The sequence below is a fragment of the Neopsephotus bourkii genome, unplaced genomic scaffold, assembly GCF_033783945.1.
Source record: "Neopsephotus bourkii isolate Nb327-2 ecotype Australia unplaced genomic scaffold, CSIRO-AGI_Nbou_v1 NB_1016, whole genome shotgun sequence".
Lineage (NCBI taxonomy): Eukaryota > Metazoa > Chordata > Aves > Psittaciformes > Psittacidae > Neopsephotus > Neopsephotus bourkii.
Window position 1 is genome coordinate 744,512 of NW_026901505.1, and position 24,976 is coordinate 769,487.

General features: G+C 56.0%; 1 protein-coding gene across 2 annotated transcripts; it reads right to left on the minus strand.

The window, feature by feature from the left end:
• Positions 1-252: 252 nt before the first annotated feature.
• NDST1 (N-deacetylase and N-sulfotransferase 1) lies at positions 253-21,456 on the minus strand. Of its 2 annotated transcripts, XM_061360085.1 has the most exons (15): positions 21,352-21,456; positions 9,134-10,030; positions 8,275-8,757; positions 7,979-8,066; positions 7,650-7,804; positions 6,382-6,567; positions 5,900-6,028; positions 5,565-5,747; positions 5,128-5,224; positions 4,853-4,976; positions 4,205-4,379; positions 3,823-3,993; positions 2,882-2,991; positions 1,968-2,070; positions 253-1,855 (listed from the first exon to the last, which is right to left on the minus strand). In XM_061360085.1, the coding sequence occupies exons 2-15, from the start codon at positions 9,641-9,643 to the stop codon at positions 1,736-1,738; spliced, it is 2,634 nt and encodes an 877-aa protein (XP_061216069.1). In that variant the 5' UTR covers positions 9,644-10,030; positions 21,352-21,456; the 3' UTR covers positions 253-1,735. The 2 variants fall into 2 exon arrangements, with proteins under 2 accessions (XP_061216069.1, XP_061216070.1); XM_061360086.1 differs by lacking the exon at positions 8,275-8,757.
• Positions 21,457-24,976: the final 3,520 nt, after the last annotated feature.

Genomic DNA, 24,976 nt, shown 5'->3' on the forward strand with positions numbered 1-24,976 from the left:
TAACACAGCCGGTGGTAGCACACCAGCATGCTAACACACGCTGGATGCGGGCCCCATCCCAGGAACACGAGGCTATGGGCAGCCGTGCAACATGGAGGATTCAGGACTAGACAGCTGCTGCCACCTCGTGCATGGAGGGCTGCCCCTTCCTCCCCAGATATCCCCCCACAATGGGCCCCAAAGGCAGACGGGATCCCTGGGGGGGCAGGATGTGATCATTCCAGTGAGGAGAAACAGGCAACAATCAGCAAGTAAAACCAGAGCCCCCCCATTTATTAGCAGTTGGTTCAACAGGACCTCCCATCAGCACCTGGGAGCTTCTCCCAGTACAACCCCACGGAGGACAGAGGGGATACAGCCCCACAATGGCTCCATGTATGGCTGCAGGGGCTCCTGCAGGAATAAGACAGTGGAAACCCCCCCTGCCTGTGGGACCCCTCTCACTGAGGGTGAAACATCATGTTCCTCCTGCTCCGGAGCCAAGGGCAGCATCCCGGGTACCGCATCCACCTCCAGCAGCAACCGCTGCCACCCCACATCCCTCCATCCGAGGGGGAATTCGGGTGCTTATCCCAGTAAACCTGTGATGGCTCAGTCTCATTTGGCATCCCCAGCAGCAAACCCCAGGGGACAGGACACAGGGATGCAGCTCTGTATGGCACCACCACCATAAAGCAGCATCTCCAGCTGGGAATCCATCCCCTGTATCTGCACTGACCTTCGTCCAACGTCACGTGTAACAACCAAAGAGACCACACGAACCCCTCAGGGCTTCGGTACAAATTCTGGCACTGAAGAAAAACAACCCCCTGCAAAATGAGAACCAAATGAACCCCCCCCCCCATTATTAAAATACTTTTTGTTTTTAATATTCAAGAGGTTTGCAGTTCTCAGCATCCTTCCGACTGCCGTTATCCCAGCGTCTACCCTGTCCCCAAGATCCGGCTCTCCTCTGTGCCAGGGGACGTTGGGCACCGCTTGGCTTTACCACAGGAAACACCACGAGTGAACAAGACTGAGGGTGGGCTGTGGGGAACAGGAGCACACCGGGACCTTCAAACTGGGACCTGCACACTGGGACCAGCACACCCAGACCAGCCTCCTGCTCCGCCACAGTCCCATCACGCTGCCCATGGAGGGAGAACAAGAGGTTGAGGAGCTTGAAAACAAACAGAGATGATGAAGGAATTCATGCCTGAACCTTTCATAGAAAAATCCACTTTTCTAAGGAGATGTTGGGGAATCCAGTAAACTCTCCTGTTTTGTGCAGTGGGACTGGTGGCAGGAGCGGCTTTGGGTCCCTCTGTGCTTCGGGTCTCTACCAGCTCCGTTCTTCTGCTCCAGCTCAGCAAAGTCACCTCCAGCATGCCCAGAGTGGCTCCTCCACCCTCGGACCAGGAGGTGAGGGACTGCTCTTTGCTGCCCTGCGGCCCAGGGAGTTGAAGCCCATTTTGGGCTGAGAAAGGGGGAATTCGTGCCACTTCCCCGTGTCAGAGTAGGGCAGGAAGGGACCTCACCGATAGGTCCAGGAATTAGAAGGGGAAAATAAAAGGAAATAGAAAGGGTTATGGGGTAGGTGGCAGCACAGGGACTGCAGTCGGGCTGCCTTGGGCAGCCTCCAGTGCAGCCGCCTCCTCCTGGGGTCCCCTCCAAGGCTGGGTATTGCTGAGGAAGGTCCCGCTGGGTGCAGGGCTCCATCCCTGCTCAGGTATCGCTGGGTCATGGTGGGCAGCAGCTACCTGGTGCTCTGCAGCTCCTCCCGCAGCCAGGTGGGCAGCGCCTGCCCCATCTTGTACAGGAGCTTGGAGAGCTCTATGTTATGGTCCCTGTAATAGTCCCGCAGGAAGGCGCGTGACTGCAACAGGAGAACAGAGAGGAGGGTCAGGGGACCAGCCCCAAGCCCATCGCCTCAGCACAGCCCCCTGGCCCTGCTTGGGACCATCCCACGAGGCCTTCTGCATACTCACATCCGAATCCATCTCGGGGTACTTCCTCCCTTTGCTCTTCCCCAAGCATTTCGTTTTCCCTCCATCCAGAAGCTGACACCAGAATCCTTTCTTTGGATCAAACCTGTGAAGCAAGAGCTCTGCCTCACCCCTCTTGCCCCACACACCTTCCACAGCCCCTCTGCTTCCCAAGCCTTCGCAGGAGCACTTCTCCACCTCGTTTAAACCCACATCCCAGCTAACATCTCATTATTGACCTCCTGGTACAGCAGGTTCCCTGTGCAGCTGCACAGTAAGCAGCCCACCAAGGTTCATTCATCACCACACTGCCCCGCTGAGGGAGCACAAGGGCCTACACAGGTTTAGTTATTATTTCCTGTGGCACTTTCAGCACTGGACGCCCTCAGGAGCCCCACAGCACCTGGGTGCAGACTCACAGCACCCACCTGTGTAGACAAGCCCTGCACAGAGGTAGATTATGACTTTTCTAAGAGCTCTGGAGCCTCCTGCTTCCCACAATGGCTTTAATGTCTGGAAGGCTCAGAGCAAGGTGACATCCACAGAGGTGCCATGCTGCCAGCAGCAAGAGCTGCTCCCTGCAGTGTGGGCATGAGGAGATGGAGTACCAGGGCTCCACACTGTCACATGCAGCACAAATGCATCCCTCAGCTCTGCTCCAAGAGCCCAGACCTGCTCCCATGCTGCCTGGTGTGACACCACCATCCCTGCTGCGGTGTCTGGGTAAGCACAGCAAAGCAGGGTGCTTGTTGGATGTTTTCTGATGACAGCTACCCTGGTGCAGGTCGCAGCAATGAGGAGCTGCTGCTCCAGCCTCAGGTGAAACCCTGCTCTCACCAAAACCAGCAGAGCTCTGTGGAGAGCCCCAGGGCTGGAGGCTGCACCAAGGGCAAGGAGAAGCTCAGGGAAGGACTCACGCCAGGGTCTTGTGATAGTCGATGAAGTTGGTCACACCGAGGAACTTCTGGACCGTCTCCATCACTCTGGCAGGCTCCGTTCGGAGCAGCTTGCCATCCAGGACCAGGATCTGCAAGGAGCAAGGCACGGCAGTGAGGTGCTGCTGGCTCCCAGCCCTACTCTCCTGGGGCACAACACCACCTCCACTGCACCTTTTGCCATCTCAAAGCCAAACCCGCCACCAGCCTGTGCAGGGTCCCCTTTTGGATGCTCATGTGCTCTGGTGCTCACTTACACTGGGTGTTGAAAATGAAATGCAAATAAAAGCCAGGGCCAGGTTCCATGCAGGACATCAGAGCTTCAGCTCGGGGCTGCCTAACCCGCAGCCAGCCAGGATTGCATTACAGCAATTACGCCAGCAGCAGCCAACTAATAGACTTTATAAGGCTAAGTGACAGTGGAAAAATCATTCAGGGGCTGAGCCTGGAGAGTGCCAGCAGTGCTGCAGTGAGCGGGTCACAGCAGGGCTGGCATCCAGCACCCGTTTCCCCTGCAGCCAGCTTAACCATGGGCAGCTCTGCTGCTATTTTTGTCCTCTGATGCTGTGGTGACACCAGACAGGGCAGCCCCAGGGGGGTCTGTGGCCAAGAGTGGCGGGTGAATGGGGGGTGACCCTGCAGAACCACCCACAACCGTTCACCCCGGGGCTCCTTTTCAACCCTGCTTTGGCAGAGGACCAGCACAAGGACATCATCCATCACCAACCTCACACTACAGTATCTCCCCTCTGCTCCTTCTCTGAGTACTTTTACCCTCCCTCCCTGTGGTTTTTAGTGTGTAAGAAAAGCAGCTCCCATGGGAGCTGTTTTTGGACCCAAGCTCTCTTTCTCCCATATCCTTGCTTGGTGAGGGGTGCTCCCCAGTGTGCTGCCACCATAGGAGTGGGTGCTCCCACCCGTACCTGGTTGGCGTGGTAGCTGTTGAGCCAGCGCTCGATGTGTGTGGCGTACCAGCCCGGCACCAGGCAGCGGTTCTGCAGGGTCCGGAGCTTCGGAGCAGCCTCAGGTCCTGCTGTGATCACCTCATGGAAGGTGTATTTCAGGGCAACCGGGTCGTCGTGAGCTCGCTGGTGCTGTCAGGCAGGAACAAGGCAGGTTTGGTCCCAGGGCAACCCCAATCCTGGGCTGCTCGCGAGGCACTGCAGGCCACCATGCGATGGTGTTCAACCAGAAAATTCAGCACCCAGAGCCATCCCCCCTGCCAAACCAAGCTGATAGAATCCCCTTGCCCACCACCCCGTGGGGCTGCCCACAGTGCAGGAGAGGCAGCGGTGGGCAGCTCACCTGATACCAGGAGTAGGCTCGATCTGCAGGGTTGATGAGGATGGTGATGACTTTGGCCTTGGAGAGCAGGGCGGCAGCTCGCCGGGGAGCCACTTCTGAGTCAAAGTAATTGGCACTTTTCTCGAAGTAGAAGTCAGAGGTGGTGTTGGAGGGGATGGGGAAGAACTCCATGTACCTGGGGAGGCACAGTGTGAGGCGGGCGGACAGGCACCATGAGATGCCCCAGAACCGCCCTCGCAGGTGATATCTCAAACACTCAGTACCAAACAGAGTCCCCCCAGGTCTGACACACTGCCTGGGGCTCCACAATCCCCTCCAGCCATTCCAGAGAGCCAGGCCTCATTCCAGATTCCCCAGGCAGACCCCAAAAGCAGGAGATAACATAGGCACAGAAGCCTGGCTTCTGCCAAGGGCAATTCTGAGTCGTGACAAGCAGCCTTTGCCTCATAGACAACACCTCAGGGATGAACCATGTGATGGCCTGAAGGCACAGGGCAGAGCCCGCGTGGGATTCATCCCACCTTGCAGCACCCAGAGCTGCCAAGAGCCAAGCAGGTACAAGGCTGATGGGAAACCCCACAGCACCACCGCTCCTGTTCCCAAAGGAACTGGTGTTCCCAGCTCAGCTCCCACAGCGTGGAAACCTACCAATCGATGCCCTTGTGATAGTTGTGTCCATTGAAGAACTGTATCTCCTCAAAGGTCTCTGAGCTGGGGTAGTTGCTGCTCAGGTCTGGGTGCATCCCCAGGAAGAGATAAAGGGCAGTTGTTCCTTTGGACAGACAGAAAGCAAGAGATGACTTGGGACAAACCTCCCTCTGAGCTCTGCCGCACGGCAGAAGGGCTGAGAGGCTCTTTGGGAATGTGGGAGAACCTGGCAATCCCCCTGGCATGCTCATGGCACCAAGGGTGAAGGGAAGTACCTGTTTTTTGAGGCCCAATGATGAGGAGCTTTGGGAACCGGTCACAGGTCTTTTCTTTGGACCAAATGTCTTTGTGCCGTTTGTCTTCACAGGGATCCTGAAAGACAGGAGGGAAGATTAGAGACAGGGCAGCCTGGATGGGACCACACACACCACTGCTCAGCCCCCTCCAGCCCCAACAGACACACAGGGAGGCCACAGTGCTCAGCAGGCAGGGAAAAGACCAGGCTTATGTCCAGATCTATGGAGCAAACTCCTTCCTGGCACCACCCCCAGAGCCCTGCCACCCAGAGGATCAGAGAGAAACCCACGCTGGAAGGCACCTGAGGAGGTCATTGACTCCAACCCCCTGCCCCAACCAGGGCCAGATATACCCTGTTTCCCTCTCCCAGCACAATAAACGTGGCTGCTCTCCCCATTCCAGGCACGGGGGGTACCTGCCACAGCGGGTCCTTCTCCTCAGAGAAGATCTGGAAGTACTTCTGTGCCAGCTGCACCGGCGGCAGCGTCTGCAGCTTCAGGTTGGTCCAGGAGTTGAGGAAGCGGACCAGGTGCTTGAAGGTGTACAAGCCCAGGCGGTCGTTGCCGTAATTGGACAGATGGGTCATGAAGATGCTGATCTGAAGCAGAGAGGATGGAGCAGGGGTTAGTGGGACCTCAACCAGCAGCCGTCCCACGCACCGGCTCCCACCCTGGATGAGGACACGGGGGACATCTCCCACAGTGGTGCTGGGGAACAGCTCTGCAAGAGACGTCTCTCTGCAGCACTCACGGGGTTGAGGAGCACGGTCAGGAACAGTTCACCCCCGTTGATGATTTTGTCCAGCTCACTGGAGCCACCAGGGTATTCGTTGTAGAAGATGGTGTGTGTGAAGAGGCCGCAGGTTTGCCGGGGGAGTACCTGGGCAGGAGAAAGATACAGATGGAGTAGGTAGTGAATTGGTCACACTGCCTCCTTCGGGCAGGCAGGGCTGGCTCCCTTTCTCCTTCTAAACAAAAAGGGAGTCCTTAACCCCTCAGGGGTCAGGGCCAGCTCTACTGTCCCTCAGCACCCTCAACTTAAATCCTGCTACCCACAAGGGATGAAGGTGAACACATGGAGGAGCCAAGAACTGTCCTCATGTAAGCCTCCCCCATGCAGGATGAGCAGAGGGCACAGCCTCCTCAAATCAAAGCTGCCCAATGCCCACCTACTGAGGTTCTGCCTTTTGGTGGAGGAGGCAAGAAGAGAGAAGGTGGAGCCTGGCCACCTACCATGATGCCATTGTGGATGAAGCCACGGCGATAGCGAGCGGGTTTCAGGTGCGGGTACTCCTCTGTGCTCGTCACTTTGATGGACCAAACCTGCTTCCAAGCTTCGTACAACTGCACATGGACGGGGTACACACCTGAATGGTGGGGGGCCACAGCGTATCCCATGTCAGTGGGGATGCCATGCTCCTGTAGAGAAGACAGCAGGAAGTGGGTGACTGTGGAGACCCCAAAACCACAACGTCCCAAACCAACCTGACCCCAAGGGACTGCCCATTCCCAACTATTTGTGCCTCTGGGGAGCAACCAGGGCAAGGCTGTGTCCACCCATCCTCTCCTAACCAGGGCTGTCTCCTTGAAAGGCAGCCCAGGGGCAGACATGGGTGGACACTTGCTCCTCCACTTCATGTGGACCATCCTCATCCCTGCCATTTCTGCTGTCCACAACACCACAAGAGCAACAAAGCTCTTCTGCAGAGCATGAGGAGATGTAAATTGGTTTATACCAGTCTGCTTCTATTGTTTATAAAGCAGCCTAGAAATTGAGCTGGAAAACTGCCCATCCCAAGTAGGGGTGGGCTGGTCTCCCTCATATTAAGCACCTTTAATTATCAGGCAATGATTTCAAGTTAGCCTGAAGATCCCTCACTTAGGCCATGAACCTAGCTCTACTCGTTTGGGTTCAAGACAGTTGTGAGCAAACCAGTCGATCCCAGCATGATCTGGTCTCAGTGCTGACTTTATTAGGATCACAAAGGGGATAGTCCAAAAGGATGGATAACCCCTTACCAAGCTGAAGGTCAAAGCCTGCCTTTATGAACCAAACCTATCTCCTGCAGCTCGGCCTGCAGAGGGAGTTTCCATCAGCCTGAGCTTCCTGGCACACAGCCACTGACTGCTCCAGGATCCCACATCATTGCCCAGCACTGAACAACACTGGGCTGAGCACCCAACCTGCATCTCACTGGACTGGAGCTCTGCATCCCCATGGAGCTGGCCAGGGAGGCATGGCTGCAATGCACAAGGGATGCTTCCCTCTGAACAGCCACCAGGGCAGCTCACTGCCGCAGCACCAAGTTGGCTGCTGCAGATACATCCTTTTGCTCCAGGTACTAGTGTATAAATGGATTTACCCAGCCAGCTGTAACACAGGGGACATGACTTAACACCACCAGGTCCCTAAGCAGAGACTGTCCCCCAGGTCACCGCTTCACCCCACTTCTCCATCCTCCCCCCACCATAAGCAACCCCACCAGCAGCATCTTACTCACGACAGCGAATTTCTTGTTTAAGGTCATCTGCTCGGCGAGCACCGACTGGTTGTGGAAGAGGTGAGGCTGCATGTGGCTCCACATGTGGGGGAACCACCAGAACTCCCTCACGTAGGACAGCAGCAGGTCATCGCCTTCATCCTCAGCATCGGTACCTGTGGGCGTGACACTCACCATCACCACCAGGCACACAGAGCCCCTCTTGGTGGACCAGTTGATGGGGTGCAGCAGGGTGGGATGCCCAAGGACACCCCTGCAGCCCCAACATCAGCCTCTCTGAGCACCGGTTTGTGCCCCAATATGCAAAGCAACGCCCTCACCCTCCGTACCCGTGTGGAAGAATTTCCCTGAGTATCCCAGGTTGAAGGTGAAGTTCGGGATGTGGGTGCGCAGCTCATTCTGTGTGTCAAACAGTGCCTGGGAGAGGGGGAGACAAAGCAAGATGTCCTCAGGATGTGGCCACTGGGATGGCTGCTATGCCAGGGTGAGGAACCATGTCCCAGAAAGCTTCACAGAAGGAGAAGGGATGCTCTGGGAGCAGGAACGCTCATCCCTGGAACATTCGGCAGCTGGCACAAGCACCCATCCCTCCCCTGCCCACCCAGGCAGGCCATCACATCCACACCTTGACATCTTCCACCTTCATGCGCGTGCCCTCCTTGCCCACAAAGATATCATCGATGTCCACCAGGATGTAGCGGTCGAGGGGCAGGGAGAGCCTCTTGCCCGTCAGGAAGGAGACAGAGTCCACAAAAACCAGCTTGTGCAGCCAGAAGTTGAGGTTGTTGCCAAAAAGCACCCTCTGGATCCCATCGTGGAGGCCCAGGTCCTGCATCACGGTGGTGTGCAGCGCTGCATCCACGCTCATGTGCGGGATGGACTCGGCCGACTTGGTCTTGGCCAGGAGGACGGGCTCGTAGGTGGAGTGGTTGGACTGGAAGACGGTCCAGTCCTCCCCGGGGAGCACACCCTTCTCCACCTCGCTGGGGCGCGTGATGTACAGCAGGGGAGACTTGGGGTTGATGCTGCAGTCCTTCAGCGCCAGGTTGGAGTGGAGGAAGAGGGGGAAGCCCTTCAGCTGGGCGCTCAGCAGGCTGTTCTCGTTGGCCTGCATGGGGGAGATGGGAGCTAGAGGAGGTGGGATACTGGGAACGAGTGCCCAGACTGGCTGTGCAGGCAAGGGCTCACTGGGGGCACCGACCATGGCAAGGGGGGAGGCAGCTGGGAAATGGGATGCTAAGAGCAATGGAATGATCCCAGAGGTGTGTTTTTACCCCCAAAACACCCAGGGGCTGTAGAGCCCTTCCACAGGGAGGGCTAAGATAGTGCCCTCTACTAGAAGCCTGTGCCCATGCCAGGCTGTGAGCTGGCTCCACACCATCTCAAGCTGCTTGCAGACAGCAAGGGGAGGGCAAAGTCCCTACAGGGACGCCACAGTCACCCTGGTTTATACTTATCTCAGCTCACCCTGTGCACCCCCTTACCTTGAAGAAGCCGATGATGCCCACGCCATACTCCACACAGTACTTGTCCAGCAGCTCCCGGTTCCAGGCGTCCAGATTGACGTACTTGAGGATGTTCTCATAGATGATGAGCGCAAAGCGTCCCCGGTCCTTGTCGGTCAGCGTGGGCATGTCCCCCTTCCCCGGGGCGATCTCTGTCCTGTATTTGAAGCGACTCGACTCCAGAATGGCCACGATCTCCTGACCGAGCTGTGAGTAGAGGCTCTCCACAAAGACCAGCACCAAGGGGTCCGTGCGGGAGGAATCAGCCACTTTGAGGGTCTTCAGTGGCAGCAAGCGGGAAGGGGCCACCTTGGGCTCATCGCAGTCCGGCCCCACCGCGTCCCCAGAGGGCTCCAAGCCCCTTTTCCACCCATATAAATAATAAGCAGAGACGAAAACACTGAGCAGGCAGAAGGCAAAGAGCAGGAGCAGCACCACCTGCGGGGAGAGCTGCCAGACACTGCGCCGGGCCCTGGCCAGCACAGTCATCCTTGCATCCGCGGGGTGAGGTGGGGTTCCTCTCCCTGCTCACCCCCTCCCCTTGTGAGTGCCGGGGAGGGGAAGAAGCAAGAGCAACGCACTAAAGAACAGGTAAAGTCAAACTGGGTACTCCTAATAAATTAAACCACTAGCGGGCCGCTCGGGCAGGCTCTCTCCCCTCCAGCTTTGGCGTCCCTCGCTGCCCGATTCATGTCACCATGGCAGATGCGCCCAGAGTCCCCTTGCCGAGCCGAAATCCCCGTGGTGGTGGCAGCGGTGGCAGCAGCAGCAGCACCATGGCCGCAGCGGCACTAAGGGGCGGCGGGCGGCCTCGGCGCAGGTCGCAGCAGGCATGGGGACATGGTGGCTCCCGGTGTCCTGGCTCCACACAGCGCCCTGCAAGAGAGAGGTGGGATGAGTAGGGATGGATGGTGCTGGTACCAATGGCAGATCTCTCGCTGTGTGGCAGGGCTTGCTGAGAGGGTGCTGTGAGCTCCTGGCGGTGGCATGAGCACAGCAGCACACACGTGCATGGGACCCCGGCTGTGGTGTGAGCCTGGAGCGCAGCAGCATCACCGGGGTGCTATGGAGAGGAGCCCCCAGCACACCAAGCAGGTGGAGAAGCAGCCCCACTCCTCCTGTTGGCACAGTGTGGTGAGGAGAACAGGGGTGAGAGGGGTCTGAGCCCCATCTCCCTACCCAAGGGCAGGGAGGGACACAGGCAGAAAGCCAGCACGAGGAGCCGCCAGCCAAGGTCACTGGGATGGGGACATGGGAGCAGCCACGTGGAGCCAAAGGGACCTTGGGAATATTTATTTTCCCTGTGAAAAGCCCATTTCAAAAGAGAAAAGAAAGAAACAAACAAAAAGGATTGGGCACTACTTGCAGAGGGTGAAGTCACCCAGGGCACACACACTGATGCAGCCGGTGTGCTTAAGGAAGAAGTGTTGGTACGGTGGCTCGTCCCCAAACTCACCATCAGTGCTGGGGACAAGGGCAGGAGCCTCTGTTCCTCCCCAGGGAGAGCTCTCTGTGCCCCACTGCACCCACCCCACAGACACCAGCCAGGCACATAACGGGATTAAACGTGGCGGGTACCGTGGATTACAGGCTGGGGCTTGGCAGGGTAATCCTGTCATCCCTGCCCTTCCTGCATAAACCCTGCTTCAGGATCCACTTCCCACTGCCAGCAGCGTGCTGCTTCACCCAGGCCCCATGCACACTGCCAGCCTCCACCACCAGCACCCACCAGCATCCCTCACTGCCAGCTATGCTGGGTACAGTGGGGATCTGGATTTATTCACTTGTAATTTATCTTTGTGCACATGGGTGATCTCCAGGCAGGACTGTAAGAGCATGCAGCTCACAGCTTCCTTCCCTCCAGTGGGGCTGGACCTTCAGTATCCCAAGGAGAACATCCCACTGGGGCTTTGGACCCTAGGTCCAAAAGAAGCAGCGCAATGGGACTTGATTTTAGGGAGGCTTCCCTGCGCAGGTACCTTAGGGATGTGGGGAGCTGAGACCACATTCTCAAGCACCCTGCCCATGCCATCCCGCTCCCTCTCTGTTCCTTTCATCTGTCAGGAGCAGTGGGTGCTGGCAGACACATTTCCATGGCGATGGGTGGGCAAGTGACAACCAGCAGCTTTGATGCCAAGCGGTGGAGATGGCGGCAGACAGGCATGACCATGTGTCCATCCTTGCACCACCCTCCATGAGTCACGGCAGATGGGAATGGGGCCCCACACCAACATCACCTGGCATTTCCAAGGGGGCTTCGTTAGTCCATTCTCTTCTAAAAGCTTTTAATTACGGTACTTAATGAGGAGGCTTTTGAGACAGCATCTCCAGGCAGACACTGACTGGCTCTCCCTGGGGAGGGAGTCTGCCACGTCAAAGCACAACAGCAACGCCTGCATCGGACCCCTGAAGCAGCCACGTGTGAGCCGGGACCAGGGCAGGCAGCATCCTGCCCCACAAACCCGGTGCTGAGGCAGGAAGCAGCAGGAATCCTGCTCTGCCAGTTCACTGCAGAGAAAAGCCTCCATGGGGAGGATGCTCTGGGGTGGGGATGCTCCAGCTCAGGGCTTTCCCCGTGTGAATCCTGTGTCAGCAATCCTCATAGGGAGATTTAAATGAGCTCTTAGGCAGAAGCTCTTCCCTGTGAGGGTGCCCAGAGAAGCTGTGGCTGCCCCATCCCTGGCAGTGCTCAAGGCCAGGTTGGACACAGGGGCTTGGAGCAAGCTGCTCCAGTGGAAGGGGTCCCTGCCCGTGGCAGGGGCTTGGAACTGGATGAGCTTTAAGGTCCCTTCAACCCGAACCAGTCTGGGGTTCTATGAATGGATGCTGGTTCCACGCTGCCCAGCAAACCCCTGCTAGCGGTGGGAGAGCCAACAGCAGGTCAGGGAGGGTTTGCATTAGCAGGTTTAGTTCCAAGAGCACAAAACAAGCCCTCAAGAGCAACAGCCTTTCTGAAACAAAAAGCAAACACGATGGTAAAACAGAAGAAAGCCCACAGGAGCTGGCAGGGTGACAGCAGGAGTCAAACTTCCTTTTAACCTGGTTTTTAGAGGCTGCTCAGGTGCCTTTTAAAACCACGGTGCTTACTTAAAAGGCACCGGCTGGAAATGTCAGCCAGAGTCCCACACACAGACCTCAGGCCCCCCGAAGCATCACACAGCACCAGCAGGCTCCCATCACACAGGGGCTGCTCAGCCTCGCACCAACGACCACAGGAGAAAGAGGCCCAGAGAATGCTCTTTTCTGGTGGGTTTCTGAGCAGAGCCCCGGTCCAGGCTCCACTGAAGAAGAGGTTTGGAGAGGAGGCTTAGCCACAGTGCTCTTAATCCGGCCGCCCTGACAAACACAATCAGCATCCGATCGGCTTCCCCAGTGCAGCCAGAGCTTGGAGCACCCTGCAGGGCTGGACCAGTGTCCAGGGAAGCCCTTTACTATCAGCACTTCAGTCTAAGGCAGCTGTAGGAGGAAGGGGAAATGGTTGAAGAGCTTTGCTACATCCACTCCCACACACGGTTTGGGGGGTGCAGCTTCCCCCTGTTCAGAGCTATTGGCCAGAAACACTCCTTGGGGAACCACTGTACCCCAGAAAGCCAGAGGGGCACTAGAGGGGACAAAACCACCTCTGTCAGCAGCTTGCAGCACTCTTCCTTTAACCTCCAGTGAGATTTTGCAGGGATGCAATGGGAGGATTAAATATAAGCAAGGAAGTGCAAGCAGATCCGGAGGAGAGGGAAGGGTCGGCAGTCCCAGGAGGCAGCCACAGCAGGGTTTGATTTATCAGGGTGCAATAGGTCCGGCTGCAGGTGCAAGATGTGAACATGAGGCAGCTCACAAGTCCCAGTTGTCGGATAAATCAACTGTCCCAACCCATCCCTGGGATGGGAGGCGAGCTCAAACCCGTGCTGTGACGCAGCAAGGAACTGCACGCACATCTCCCTTGCACCGCTTTGGAAAGGGCTGTAAGGGAGGGAGCAAGCATCCACCTGCATGGAGAAGAGACCCCAAGAGCTCCCATGTCTGATCCCTGACTCCAGTAGCTCACAGACGCTCCAACATTCAACCCACAGAGATCGGGCCCCGTCCTAAACACTGCACCCCTGCTCCTCATCCCTCAGGGAGAGCCCCACACCAGCACTGCTAGGTTATCACCTCATCATCCCCATTCCAGCTCCGCTTCCCCACGTAAGCCAGCCCGGGGGGTTAAGCCTGGATGGAGGAGGATTTAGATTCAGGATGCTAAATTGCATCACCCAGCTCAGCGATCTGCAATCTCTTCTGCTTGCTCCAACGCCTCCCTTCCCATATCTGACCACCACAGTGCATACAGCCAGCTTGGCCCCACTGACACATCTGCTTATCTCCCACTTGGTCAGCTCTGGGGCCCTCAGTACAGGAGGGACATGGACCTGCTTGAGTGAGCGCAAAGGAGGCCACAAAGATTAGATATCAGGATGAAGCTCTTCCCTGTGAGGGTGCTGAGGCGCTGGCACAGGGTGCCCAGAGAAGCTGTGGCTGCCCCATCCCTGGCAGTGCTCAAGGCCAGGTTGGACACAGGGGCTTGGAGCAAGCTGCTCCAGTGGAAGGGGTCCCTGCCCGTGGCAGGGGTTGGAGCTGGAGGAGCTTTAAGGTCCCTTCAACCCAAACCAGGCTGGGATTTGATGGTAAAAGTCTACTGGAAGATCTAAATTCAGCCAGGCTGGGACCCAGGATCCCAGCAAGGTGACAGCGCTCTACCCACCATGCCTGCTGTGCCTCCCACACCTCACAAATCCTCACCAGCACCCTCAGCAATCACTAACTGGTGCCCTGCAGCCCCAGGAATCACAACTACCTTTAAGAGATGCACAAAAGGCAGCCAAATTGTTGTTATTATTAATAGGTTTAAGTTCCCTCTAGAGGCAATCCCCTTCATTCCACTGGTAATAGTTAGAGGGCTACAGATCTAAAACCACTGAGCTAAGCATGTCTTTAGAGAGGAGATTAATGCCATCATATTATTCAGGAGACAACTATGAGCTGAAGACAGGGGAGCTTGCTTTGAAAATGAAGAAGTAACTGGCATGAAAAATCTGCCTTTAAGCACCTACCTCTGCACCGCTGCCTTTATCAGCTCTGAACAGCAGTGATCCAAACCTGGGCTGGAAACAGCAAAGAGCTGGGAATGCTGGCATGGGAGAAGAGCCATCATAGGGTGCAAAGGACCGCTGCTTGTCCCTGTGCCCATCACCTTCCTCCCCAGCCAGGGCTGTATTCACTGGCCAAGAGAAGGCATCATTGGGAGATGAACTCCTTTGCTTCAGTACGCAGTGATGGGAGGATGCACACTGGTACCAAAGCACAGGAGGCAGCAGGTCCCAGCTTCCTGGTGCAGCAGCCCAGGGAGAGGAATCCAGCACAAAAGCTCCAACCAGGGGATTTTCCTGGTGATGCCCATTTACTGAGAGCCTGGGAGAGCCTTTAGGATGGCCCCAACAAGACATGGATGGAGGGATGAGCTGTATGGGCACCCAGATCCCTCCCACCAGGCTGCAAACCCAGGGTGTCCAGGCAGGGAGAGGGATGGGAGCACGTGGAGAGGGGAGAACAAGCAGAAGGGCAGAAACAAGCAGAAACAAGCTCGCCCTGGCCGCCCACTCTCCCCGAGGCTGCCCGTGCACCACAGGCAGGTTTATAATGCCAGATAAGGAACGTCTTAGCTGTAGATTACACGGGCTGCTTAAGTGCTTTGCAAACAGTAGTTACAACATGCCAAGGAGAAAAACACCCTGCTGCTGGCCGGGGACAGCCCCGGAGCTGCTCTCCTAAGGACACCTGTGTCTGCTCAGTGCCCAAAAGGTGTAAAATCAAACAAGGACACAGGCAGCCCCAGCAGCTGCACCTGAAACAGGCAACTGCTCCCATCCCAAACCCTCCCAGCTCGGCTGGATGAGAGCAAACACAAGGGAATATTGGGAAAATGTATCCTGATTTAGTCAAGGTCTGGAGGGTTTGCACCCCAGGAGGATTTCAAGGAGGAAAATCCTTCCTTTTTCTCAGCACTTTAAGACCTGGTTGGAGCATCCTCCTGGATTGCTGCTGCTGAACCAAATACCCCCTTGACACCTCGCTCCCTCTGGATACAAACCTCTGTCTCCGGCTGCCCACAACCTGCCTGGCTCCTCTGAGAAAGAAACAATGAGCCCAATGCAAGCGGTCAAAGATCTTCACATTGAAAAAGTTATTTTTGGCCAAAGCCCCTTGCTCTGGAAGAGCTGGTTTTCACCCAGAAAGCCCCGTGAGCACTTTGGTTTTACTGAAGAGATAAAAGTAATGTTTTTCCCGTGTTTTCTTAAAAAAAAAACAATCCTGAATATGGCTCTTTCCCTGCAGAGGGATGCAAAAGCAACGTTCGGTGTGTGGTAAATCGCTGCCAATATTTGCTGATTTTTTAGGGGAGAAATAACCCCAAAACAACGATAAAACCCACCCCAAATCGCAAAGAACCGGGTGAGGTTACTGGAAGCCCATGATTAAAACTTCTCCCCACAGCAAGCCTGACTGACAGGGCTTTTAAGACTAGCTCTGGCAAACCCCATGTCCTAAACCCCACTCCCCAGGTCCTACCCTTGCTAATCCCATTCCCCAGCCCTGAGGTGCTGCAGCCACCAAGGAACCCCCCAGAGACATCACCCCATATCTGATCCTTGGGCACCGGTGGCTGCCATCCCCCTTGTCCTCAGCACCCCTCCACACTCCCCCCGTCTCCAAACCCCAGCATGAATCAGCCTCCTCCATTAATTAGGCCAGCAATTAGCAGCAGTCATTAGCTTTCCTATGTCCCAGGGCTGCTGGCTGGGCACTGATGCTCCCCAACAGCATCCCTACCAAACACCCCAACGCCCTGTAACCAGGTTGTGTTTTGGGCCATGCTGCTGCCTCCCCCCAAAACAGCAGGAGCTTTTTGGAGGTGACTCCTCCTCACGGGCTTTTTGTGCCCTTGAATCTTTGGGAACAGCCTCCCTCCAGAGGAAGGAGCTGGGGGAATTCTCCCAATCCTTAACTGAAAGAGGCGCTTAACGAGGAGAGTTTCTTTTGTCCCTTAATTGAAACAGGTTCTTACTGACAAAACTCCCCATGAATTTTAAGTGGGTTCGAAAGGAGGGGGAAATCCACCCAATGAATCGGGTTTTCCTGCTTTGAAATGTGCCATGTGGGTTCCTGAGGTTCTCCAAGTGCCCAAGAGCATTTCTGGACAAGCAGGGCCTGCATCCCAAGTATTTTAAGAGGGAAAAGGACAAGGGGGAAATAATGTCGTATCAGTTTTTACACTGTGCTGGATGGCAGCCTGTGCTCTCACTGCAGGTCGCACAAGGACTCCTTCCCAACAAAACCCTGACTGAAAACCTCTCAACACCATCTTTTGCTGCCTGTGACACTTTGCTTGGCCAGATTTCCCCTGGGGAGATGCTGAGAGGGTGATGCTGGATCACAGGGAAGCAGTGATTCTCCCCCTCAGCTACAGCAGCACCGTGTGCCCCATGGGACAAACCAGCTGCTTTGTTTTCTTGACAGCTTCCCATTACAGGGAATTCGAAGTGGGAAGCAGAGTAGATCCATCCTGCCACAGAAGAACTGCCAGCTGCTCTGGGGAGTGCAGCCTGCCCTGCCAAGCACTTAAATGAGCCCCAAAACGGTGCTTTTTCAAACAGCACCCCTAAAACCACAGCATGAACCAGCTCATGGAGAGCAACCACCCCCCAGTGCCTGCATCCTAACCCTGCAAGGATGGAGCATGGCACAAGCTGCCCCCTCCTCCCAGGCTCTCCTGAGGATCCAGCCTGCATCCATCCTGCCTGATGCTTTGCTGAGCCACAGCCAAGCTCTGATTCCCTGCAGTTTGCCAGGAGCCCAACGCACCCATGGGGCCAGGTGCTTGGAGCAGGTACTGAAAGAGAAGCCAGGTAACTGCCTGATGTGCTGCAGGGATGGCTCCCGGGCTGGCAAGTCCTTTGGGGAAGGGTTGGGAAGCACAGGCGGATGCAGAGGCGGGATGCTCCAGGACCAGCACACTCTGAGGTCATGGCCGGGCCAAGTGAAGGTCAGATCCTTTATTAGACCAATGGACAGAGCTGGAATAAATGACACATTTTGGGTGTGCAGGCATTCCTCGGGCCCAAGAGCACATCTGTGTTCTCCTAAAGGCAATAGTTAGGCTAATAACAGACATTACCTCTGCATGCAGACTTCACCACCCTTAAAAAGTACCAGAGGCTGCAGTGCTCACTGATGGTGAAGCCCACATCTGACCCTGCAAGTGCAGCATCGGGGCTGCTGGCACCCAAGTTGCCTCTGGCCTCCCCTCTTTCCAGATCCCTGTATGAGGCTGGATGGATCAAGCAGCATGTCCATGGGAAGCCTGTTGCTTTAGTTTACCTGCTCCCAGGCTACAGCATCAGCCCTGTCCTCTCCTCCTCCTATGCAGAGCTTCCAAGCAAAGCAAATGCTTAAGGAACCAACCTAGATGCCCCATCTACACCTCCACCCCATGGCCTCATGCACCAGGTTGTGCTTTCAGCCAGTGAGAGCTAATAAACCACCATAACATGTGCTGCTTCACACCTTACCAGCCAGCCAGGCCAGAGGACCACACCATTCCTGGCCTCTCTACCTGGGGATATTCCCACTCGCTCAAGCGGGCTCCCATATCCCCACTCAGCCATCAGGCACAGAATCCCCATCCCAGGTACCACGCATAGCCTCCTTCCCTCCCGGCCTTGATCCCACTCTCCATCATAAATCCATGAGGCCAGCACAGCCAAAGGATGAACCCAGGCTGCTGGAGCACACATAAAATGGCCTGAGCTCTATGTTTATACCTCAGGCATTGACAGCATTTTGCAGCCGTATTTCAGGACTGTGCTGTTGACACTTTCTAACACATCCCTTTTTTTCACACTGGTAACATCGCCCCAGGCTCCAAGCCCTGCAGGGCTGTATAAGGCTGTGAAGAAGCAAACAGTGGTCAGGAAGGGGGATACTCAGTGAGATGCTGACAAGTAGCTGAAAAGCATTTGGGTTTTGCTGAGGCCAAGGCACGGGAAGCAGAGCCAAGAGAGCAGCATGCTACCCGGAGCAGCAGGGACACGCAGGGGCTGCCATCCTTCCAGACCATATGCAGAGCCATTGGACAAGATCCACATCTCCACGTGCAGCGGAAGGAGAAGAGAAGGACACCCCTCGCTGTACATCCAACCCTCAACATGCCCAGAGACAGAAAGAAAACCCTTCTTCCTTGCTTTGCATCAGTGATGAGATTACCAAGATACTTTGGGTTCCCTGGGAGAAGTGGGACAACAGGGGAGAGAGCCCCTGAGACAACCTCCATCTCTATGGCTTTGAACTAAATCAGCAGCAGGGCTGAACTCCAGGCATTAATACCAGTGCAGCTCCTCCTAGGATAGCTCCCAGTGAGGATCTCTTGACCTTCCCAAATCCTTCCAGGAAGGTAGCACCAAGGGCAAGGGCTGCAGCAAGGTCCTGCTGCTTTTGGGAAGGACGCAGCACCGAGGCGCTCCCAACCTCAGCCTCCTTGCCACCACCGGCAGTCACGTGTGGGATTTACGGCTCGATATTGATTCCTCTTTGCAGGCTCTGCCATTCCAGTCGGTGGCTTTTGCAGGAAAACAACATGAATCATAAGCTACAGACCGCCCTCTCCCCACGGCCGTGCTGTGTGACTCACCCAGCCCTTCCAGGGGTCCCGGTTTGAGGGCTGCCTGCTCCGCTGCACCCAGTGATGGGCACAGAACAGGCAGCTGGGGACGGAGTCCTGAGGTTTTATGAGGTGGCCTCCAAGAAAGCAGCATCATGCTTTCCCTCCATCCAAGTCCTCCTTCCCCTGTCTCAGGCTACAAAGGCACCGGCACACTGTGATGTGTGATGATGGCACATTGCAAAATGCACAAAGCAAGGCCAAACCCACACAAAGAAGTCAAGGGCAGTCACAGACTCACAGAATGGTTTGGGTTGGAAGGGACCTTCGAAGGTCATCTGCTCCAACCCCTTGCAATGAGCAGGACATCTTCAACTAGACCAGGCTAACCAGAACCACATCCAGCCTGGCCTTGAATGTCTCCAATCCTGAGGTCCTAAAGCACCTTCCAGAGCAGGGCAGGAAACATCAGTGAGATGATGAACCCCAGTCCTCTGGGGCCAGGAAGCAACCGCAAGATATAAGAGCTTAATATCTTGCTTCTTTCTCTGTCCTAACCTCATTCTAGCAGGCTCAACCTCAACAACCAAAACTAAAACCCAAATCAAGAAGGTACATCTGCAAGTCAGAAATCCACAAAAGACCATTTTAAGCAAAGCTCTCCATCATGCTGCCACACAGCACAAACAGCCAAGAGGGCAGGCAGCTCCACCTCCACTACCTGAGATGGGACACCTGATGGGACCATGGCCCTCCACCTCCAGCACAGACTCAGAGATGCCCCCAAAACCAACCCTGGGTACAGAAGCCTGCAAGTGAAGAGGGACAGACATCACCAGTGATACTCTGCAGCAGGAACACACTCGGCTGTGCCATACTTCACCATGACATGCTACTGAAAAAGGTATTAATCATTCCCTCTCCATTCCAGCCTAATTTTAACTTAGAAAAGGCATCACCTTTTCTTCTATTTAAATTACCACCAACAGTGCATTCAGTGTGTCCTGTTCTAGAGTACCGACAGCGCAGCACAGAAACAAAAGGGGGGGAAAAACCCAAAGCAACCCGCAATAAACAGCCTGTTTGGATGGGATGGGTTTTCCATCCCCACCCAAACACAACCACACCAGATCCGCCAGCTTCCCAAAGGCGCAGGAAGCGGGAAGGGGTTTGCGTGTGTGAGCTTTCCTGTCAGTATCTGTGCCCTGTGCCGGCAGCTCCTGGGTGGGAAGGAGGGATCTGGGGGCTGCAGCACCATGGCACGCACCAGGGCTGGGCAAGGTGACCCTCCTGGGTGCCTTGGGGACCAGCAGGATGGCAACACGGGAGGTCCTGGCTTCTCCATACCCATGCACAGATGCTCGGAAACATGAGCTTGGCCATCACCTTTGCTGTCCTTACCAAAAAGGAACGCTGACAAGGGTGAAGGGAAGATGCTCGGCCACCCCACCAGAGAATTTGAAGGGTTTTTCCTGCTCTATAAAGCCCCGCACATTTTCTCTATTGTTTGATTTCCTTCTTCCCCACCCACAGCAAGTTCACTGAGAAGCAAGGAACTTATTTCCTATTGAATCCGTCCTCGTTGTTTTATTTGGAAAAGGACGACTTCCTCGGCCACGGTCCCTGTGTGCAGCCGGGAGCAGCAGGCACGGGGCTGCTCACCTCCCAGTCTGCACCAGCACAGCACCGGTACAAAACACTCCCGAGACCGGAGCAACAAAGATGCTGCTTTGCTGCAGGAAGAGCTGCTGCTTCGAGGCTGTCGCTGACAAAGGAGCATTGCAAGGCACTGCTTCCCAGCCCTGCGAGCACCGGCAGCGGGAAGAACACCAGCCCCACGGTGTGCTGCGGCAGCGGGAAGGGAGAGAGCCCCGCTGTTGGGATGTGACCGCGGTGCTGGGAGCGAGCACCAGCCTCTAAGGGAAGCAAAGCCCATTATCAGTGATGCCCAAAGGTGGCCACGCTGGTGCAGCTTTCACACCACCGGGCATCACCGGCTGCCCCATCGCCAGCAAAACCCAACAGGCTTGGGGGCAATAATAAACCCAGCGATGTGTGAGAGGCCCAGAGCTCACGGGTGGCTGGGGAAACCCACGGACCTCTCCCAGAGGGAAGATACGGCGCTCAACAGAGCCCAGCCACGCCGCGCTCCACCAGCCCTGACCTCCTCCAGCCCTTTATGATTCCCGGCTCCCGCCGCGTTCGCTCCCGGGAGCGGGGCCGCTTTAGGCCTCGCACCCCACGCCCCGGGTGCCCGTGCTGCGGCGTGGCCTCGGCGGCTCCCCGCCCGCTGCGCGGCCCCGGCCGGCTCCTCCCGCCGGGCACCGGACGGGACGGGACGGGACGGGACAGCCGGGCTCGGGGGTGAGGAGGGCGGTGGGGCCCGGTCCCCCCGCCGGCCCCGCTCTCCGCCCCAGCCCGGCGGCGGTGCAAGGCCCGGCGGGTCCCGGCCCGCGCTACCGCCCGGCCGCCCTTTGTCTGCGCTCCCGCCGCGGTCGGCCCGTACCTGCCTGCCCGGCCGGGCCCGCTCCGCTCCGCACCGCTCCGCCAGGCCGCCACCGCCACCCGCTCCGCTCGGCTCCGCCGGGCCCGGCCCCGCTGAGCGCGTCCCGCCCAGGCACCGCCCCCCGCCCGGCCCGGCCCGGCCCGGCCCGACCCGGCCGGCCCCCGGCAGGCCCAGGCCCGGCAGCTTCGCGCTTGGGCTCAGTGCCCGGCCGAACGCAGGGCGGGGAGTGCGGGATGCGGCCCCGCACACAGCGGGGGCGGACCCCCGGGGCTGCCCGGCGCCGCTGCCGGCTGCTGAGCCGCGGTGAGAGCCGTGTCCAGCCCCGGTGGTGCCGGGCACACGGGGTGACCATGGGCTGTGCGATAATCCCCCGACTGGAGGGCTCCTTTGATGCCCCGGGCATGGGGCGTGTACAGTGATGGCCCGCGATGCTCACAACAGGTCCCTGCTCTCACGGCTCTTCGCTGGGGCAAACACCATGAGGTGTCCTGAAGGGTAAAGCCCAGGCAGTGTGTTTGGTGCAACGGGGGTGTTAGGCTGATGCCTCCTACAGAATCCTTTTACCTTTGTCTCAGTGCGTCCTTCGTGTCAGGTTTTGAAGCCTGAGGTTGTCCCCTTCCTCCTCCCCATGCGCAGAACCCGGTGTGATTTCAGAGCATCAGTACATCACATCTTTTTGCCCCTTCCACCTCAAGACAAGCTCAAGGTGCGCATCTGAGTCCCAGCTGGCAGCCCTGCAACCTGCATGAACACACATCGAATTCCCTTCATTCCTCAGAAAGGGGAAAAACGAGCTTAATGTGGCTCAGATCTCCTGCCCCTGCTCTCCCCATGGAGGCTGCCAGGGGCTCTGCCAGCATGTGGAGACATGCTCTGGTCCAGAGGAAGGGAGCCTAGCAAGAGCTAGCAAGGTCTGCCTCACCACCTGCATGAGGAGGGATGCAGTACATGAAGAAGACCCCATTAGGGCTCATGTCCAGCCCATGGGGACAAGTTTCATGTCCAACCCATGGGGATGAGGTATAGCAGAACGTCTGCTGGGTTTGGTTTTGGTGGCGCGCTCTGGGACAGCTTCTGACTTAACAGGAGTCGAGGAAGCAACTTCAATCAAATGAAATGAGCAAATAAACCAACACAAAGCAAAGAAGAATGGAAGTCATAGGGAAAGAGACACAAAGAGTTGCAGACAATGATGGCTGCACGTTTTCTAACTGCTCTGTAGCATTCATTGAAGACTTCTTATCCTTAAACATTTCACTTCCCGCACAAGCCTTTGCTCTGAAGATCTCAGAATATCTTTCCTTATGCCAAAGTTACTTGAAAGCTCAGAAAACAAAAAGGGACAAACAGGAAGCTTTTCGGCTGCAAGCTGCTGTAAAGGGTATTAAAGGGATTGCTTTTTTCTTCAGCCTTGAATGATTTGCAAACTCAGCCTGAAAATGGATCTGTGGTGGGAAGAGCTTTCTGAGGCCGTGCTAACCTCTGTCGGAGCTCTAGCACAGGAGGCTCATGCACGAATCATCGAGCAAAAAGCCAGCAATGAGTAATTCAAAGGCACGCACCAGACTCCAAGGACAATCTGCAGAATCCACAATCTCCAGCTGTAAACTTTTCCACTGAAGAGTTACTTCTGAGAAAAAGGAATTTGATGAATTCTTGGCTTGGCTTTTGCTACTACATTTTTATTTTTTTTTCCCAAGAATGAACAGAAGGCTGCTCAGGAAGGCATTGCTATTTATTAATAGCAGCTCTGCAGTTTACATGAGTATCAGGTAGCAGGGCTTTTCCCCTTGCCTATCTTCTGTTTGCAAACACAAAGGAAACCAGTTCTCTTCCTGCATGCCTCGGCTTCCAGGCTCTTCTTCTGCACATCTGTCAGAAAGAAGTTTAGCGGCTTTCCTCCGCATTGTCTCCAATTTATTAATCAACACTTTCAGCTCCCTACTGAGTTACAGCCAAATTATGGTCCCCTTGAAGTCCATGGCAGCGCTTCCACTGGCTTCATTAGGACCAGAAACCGGCTCTTGAAGTCTCTGCCAATTCCTTAAGTGCTTTAACTTCAGCGTTGGAGATTTCTTTTTTAATCTCCTTACGCCTGTTTCTGACACATCATTTTACATGTGTGCATGCACAAACTGCCTTTCAGAACTAAAAACAGCCTTAAAAGCAAATGGAAAAGCTTTCCTTCTTTTTATTTTTTACCTGTGAATGGCTGCGTTTGGGGCCCCAATTTCTTTTTGCTGGGGCTACTAGAGGAAATAAGCCATTTCGAGGGGCCCAGAGCTGTTTGAGAGCCAGGATCACAGACCCTGGTCCATACTAAGTAGACAGCAAGGGTTCAGCCTGTTGGGGAGAGTTTTGACCTCTTCCAGCTCCAGTCTCTGTTTCAAGGCCACCAGTAAGGCCACTGGTCTGGTGGTTCATGGGAACAAAACCCAGGCATGGGAAGAGAGACAAAATTCCTGTTGTGGGAAGCCCAGAGCAGGGACCTTTGCAGGTCAGGCCAGTTGCCTCCCACTGACCCCTCAGCAGGACCAGTTCACACCAGGGCCACAGCCCAGGCAGGAGAAGAGGTCAGGAGCAGCATTCCCATTTGCCTTGCTTCTCCAGCTCCCTTTCTGTTTAGTCACTGGCTGAGTTATGAAATCCGCCTGCAGCGTCACTGTGTCTGTGGGTTTCCCATGGGCTGGAGAGGCTATTACCAAGGAGCAGCTGGAATGTTAATTACCCATTAAGGAACTAAATCTGGGGGATTTCTCAAAGCAAATACACATAATCTCTGGCACTGACCCCACCGTGGCCTGAGCATCCTTCCCATCCAGGACTGAGGATGCAATCCTTGCATCCCCTGCTGGGTGCCTCCCTTTTAACTCATCCCAGCCAGAGAAGGTCCTCAGTGGTGTCTGCAGCAGCTAGGACAGCCTGGCTGGAGCTGGCACTGGAGCCCTAGGCACATTCTGCAGGCACACACACAAGGACGGGTACAAGGCAAAGTAAAAGGAAAGAATTTGTCTTGGATACTGGAGAAAGCCCCATCCCGCACAGAGCCTGGAGGGACTGGGAGCAGCCTGCCTCCCAGCTGCTCTGGGGCTGTGGACAGCATTGGATGTTGAATGTTGGGTTGTTTCTATTTAGAAGCTCATCTGGTTATTTCAGCCTGTTACCCCATAAGTGGATGCTTGCCTGTTTCCTTGCCTCTGGCTCGCATCTGTTCCTGGGGAACATCTGAGGCTGGTGCAAGGCAGCCTGCCCTGCACACGTGGCTCCTTGGGGAGAGGAGGAGGCCAGGCTGCCCGCACACCCTTCACCGTCCCCAGACTCCTTATCAGATGGCTCACCCACAGCCACACACATGGCCTGATGCAGGGTGACCTCTGCAGCACTCGCCTGCTGCTAACTCCTTCCTTCCCCCTCCCTTCAGATCAGGCCAGGGGCTGTGTCACTGGAGCCTCCGGCTGGAATTACAGCGCTCCTGCCAATGTATATTTTAAAAGCCTCTCTTTCAATATTTCAACAGGAAGATCCCTGTCTGCTAATGAAGAGAGGCGCAGGTGAAGGTGGCCCATGGGGTCAAGCCAGGCGTTACGATGGGCACAGAGAGCTTTCCTAGGGAAGAAGCGCAGCA

Coding starts and splice junctions, on each gene's coding strand:
- NDST1 (XM_061360085.1), bottom strand. CDS start 9,643: ATGACTGTGCTGGCCAGGGCCCGGCGCAGTGTCTGGCAGCTCTCCCCG. Junction 6,029..6,381: donor TCATCCACAATGGCATCATG/GTAGGTGGCCAG, acceptor TCTCCTGCCCAG/GTACTCCCCCGGCAAACCTG. Junction 3,994..4,204: donor GAGCCTACTCCTGGTATCAG/GTGAGCTGCCCA, acceptor CCTGCCTGACAG/CACCAGCGAGCTCACGACGA.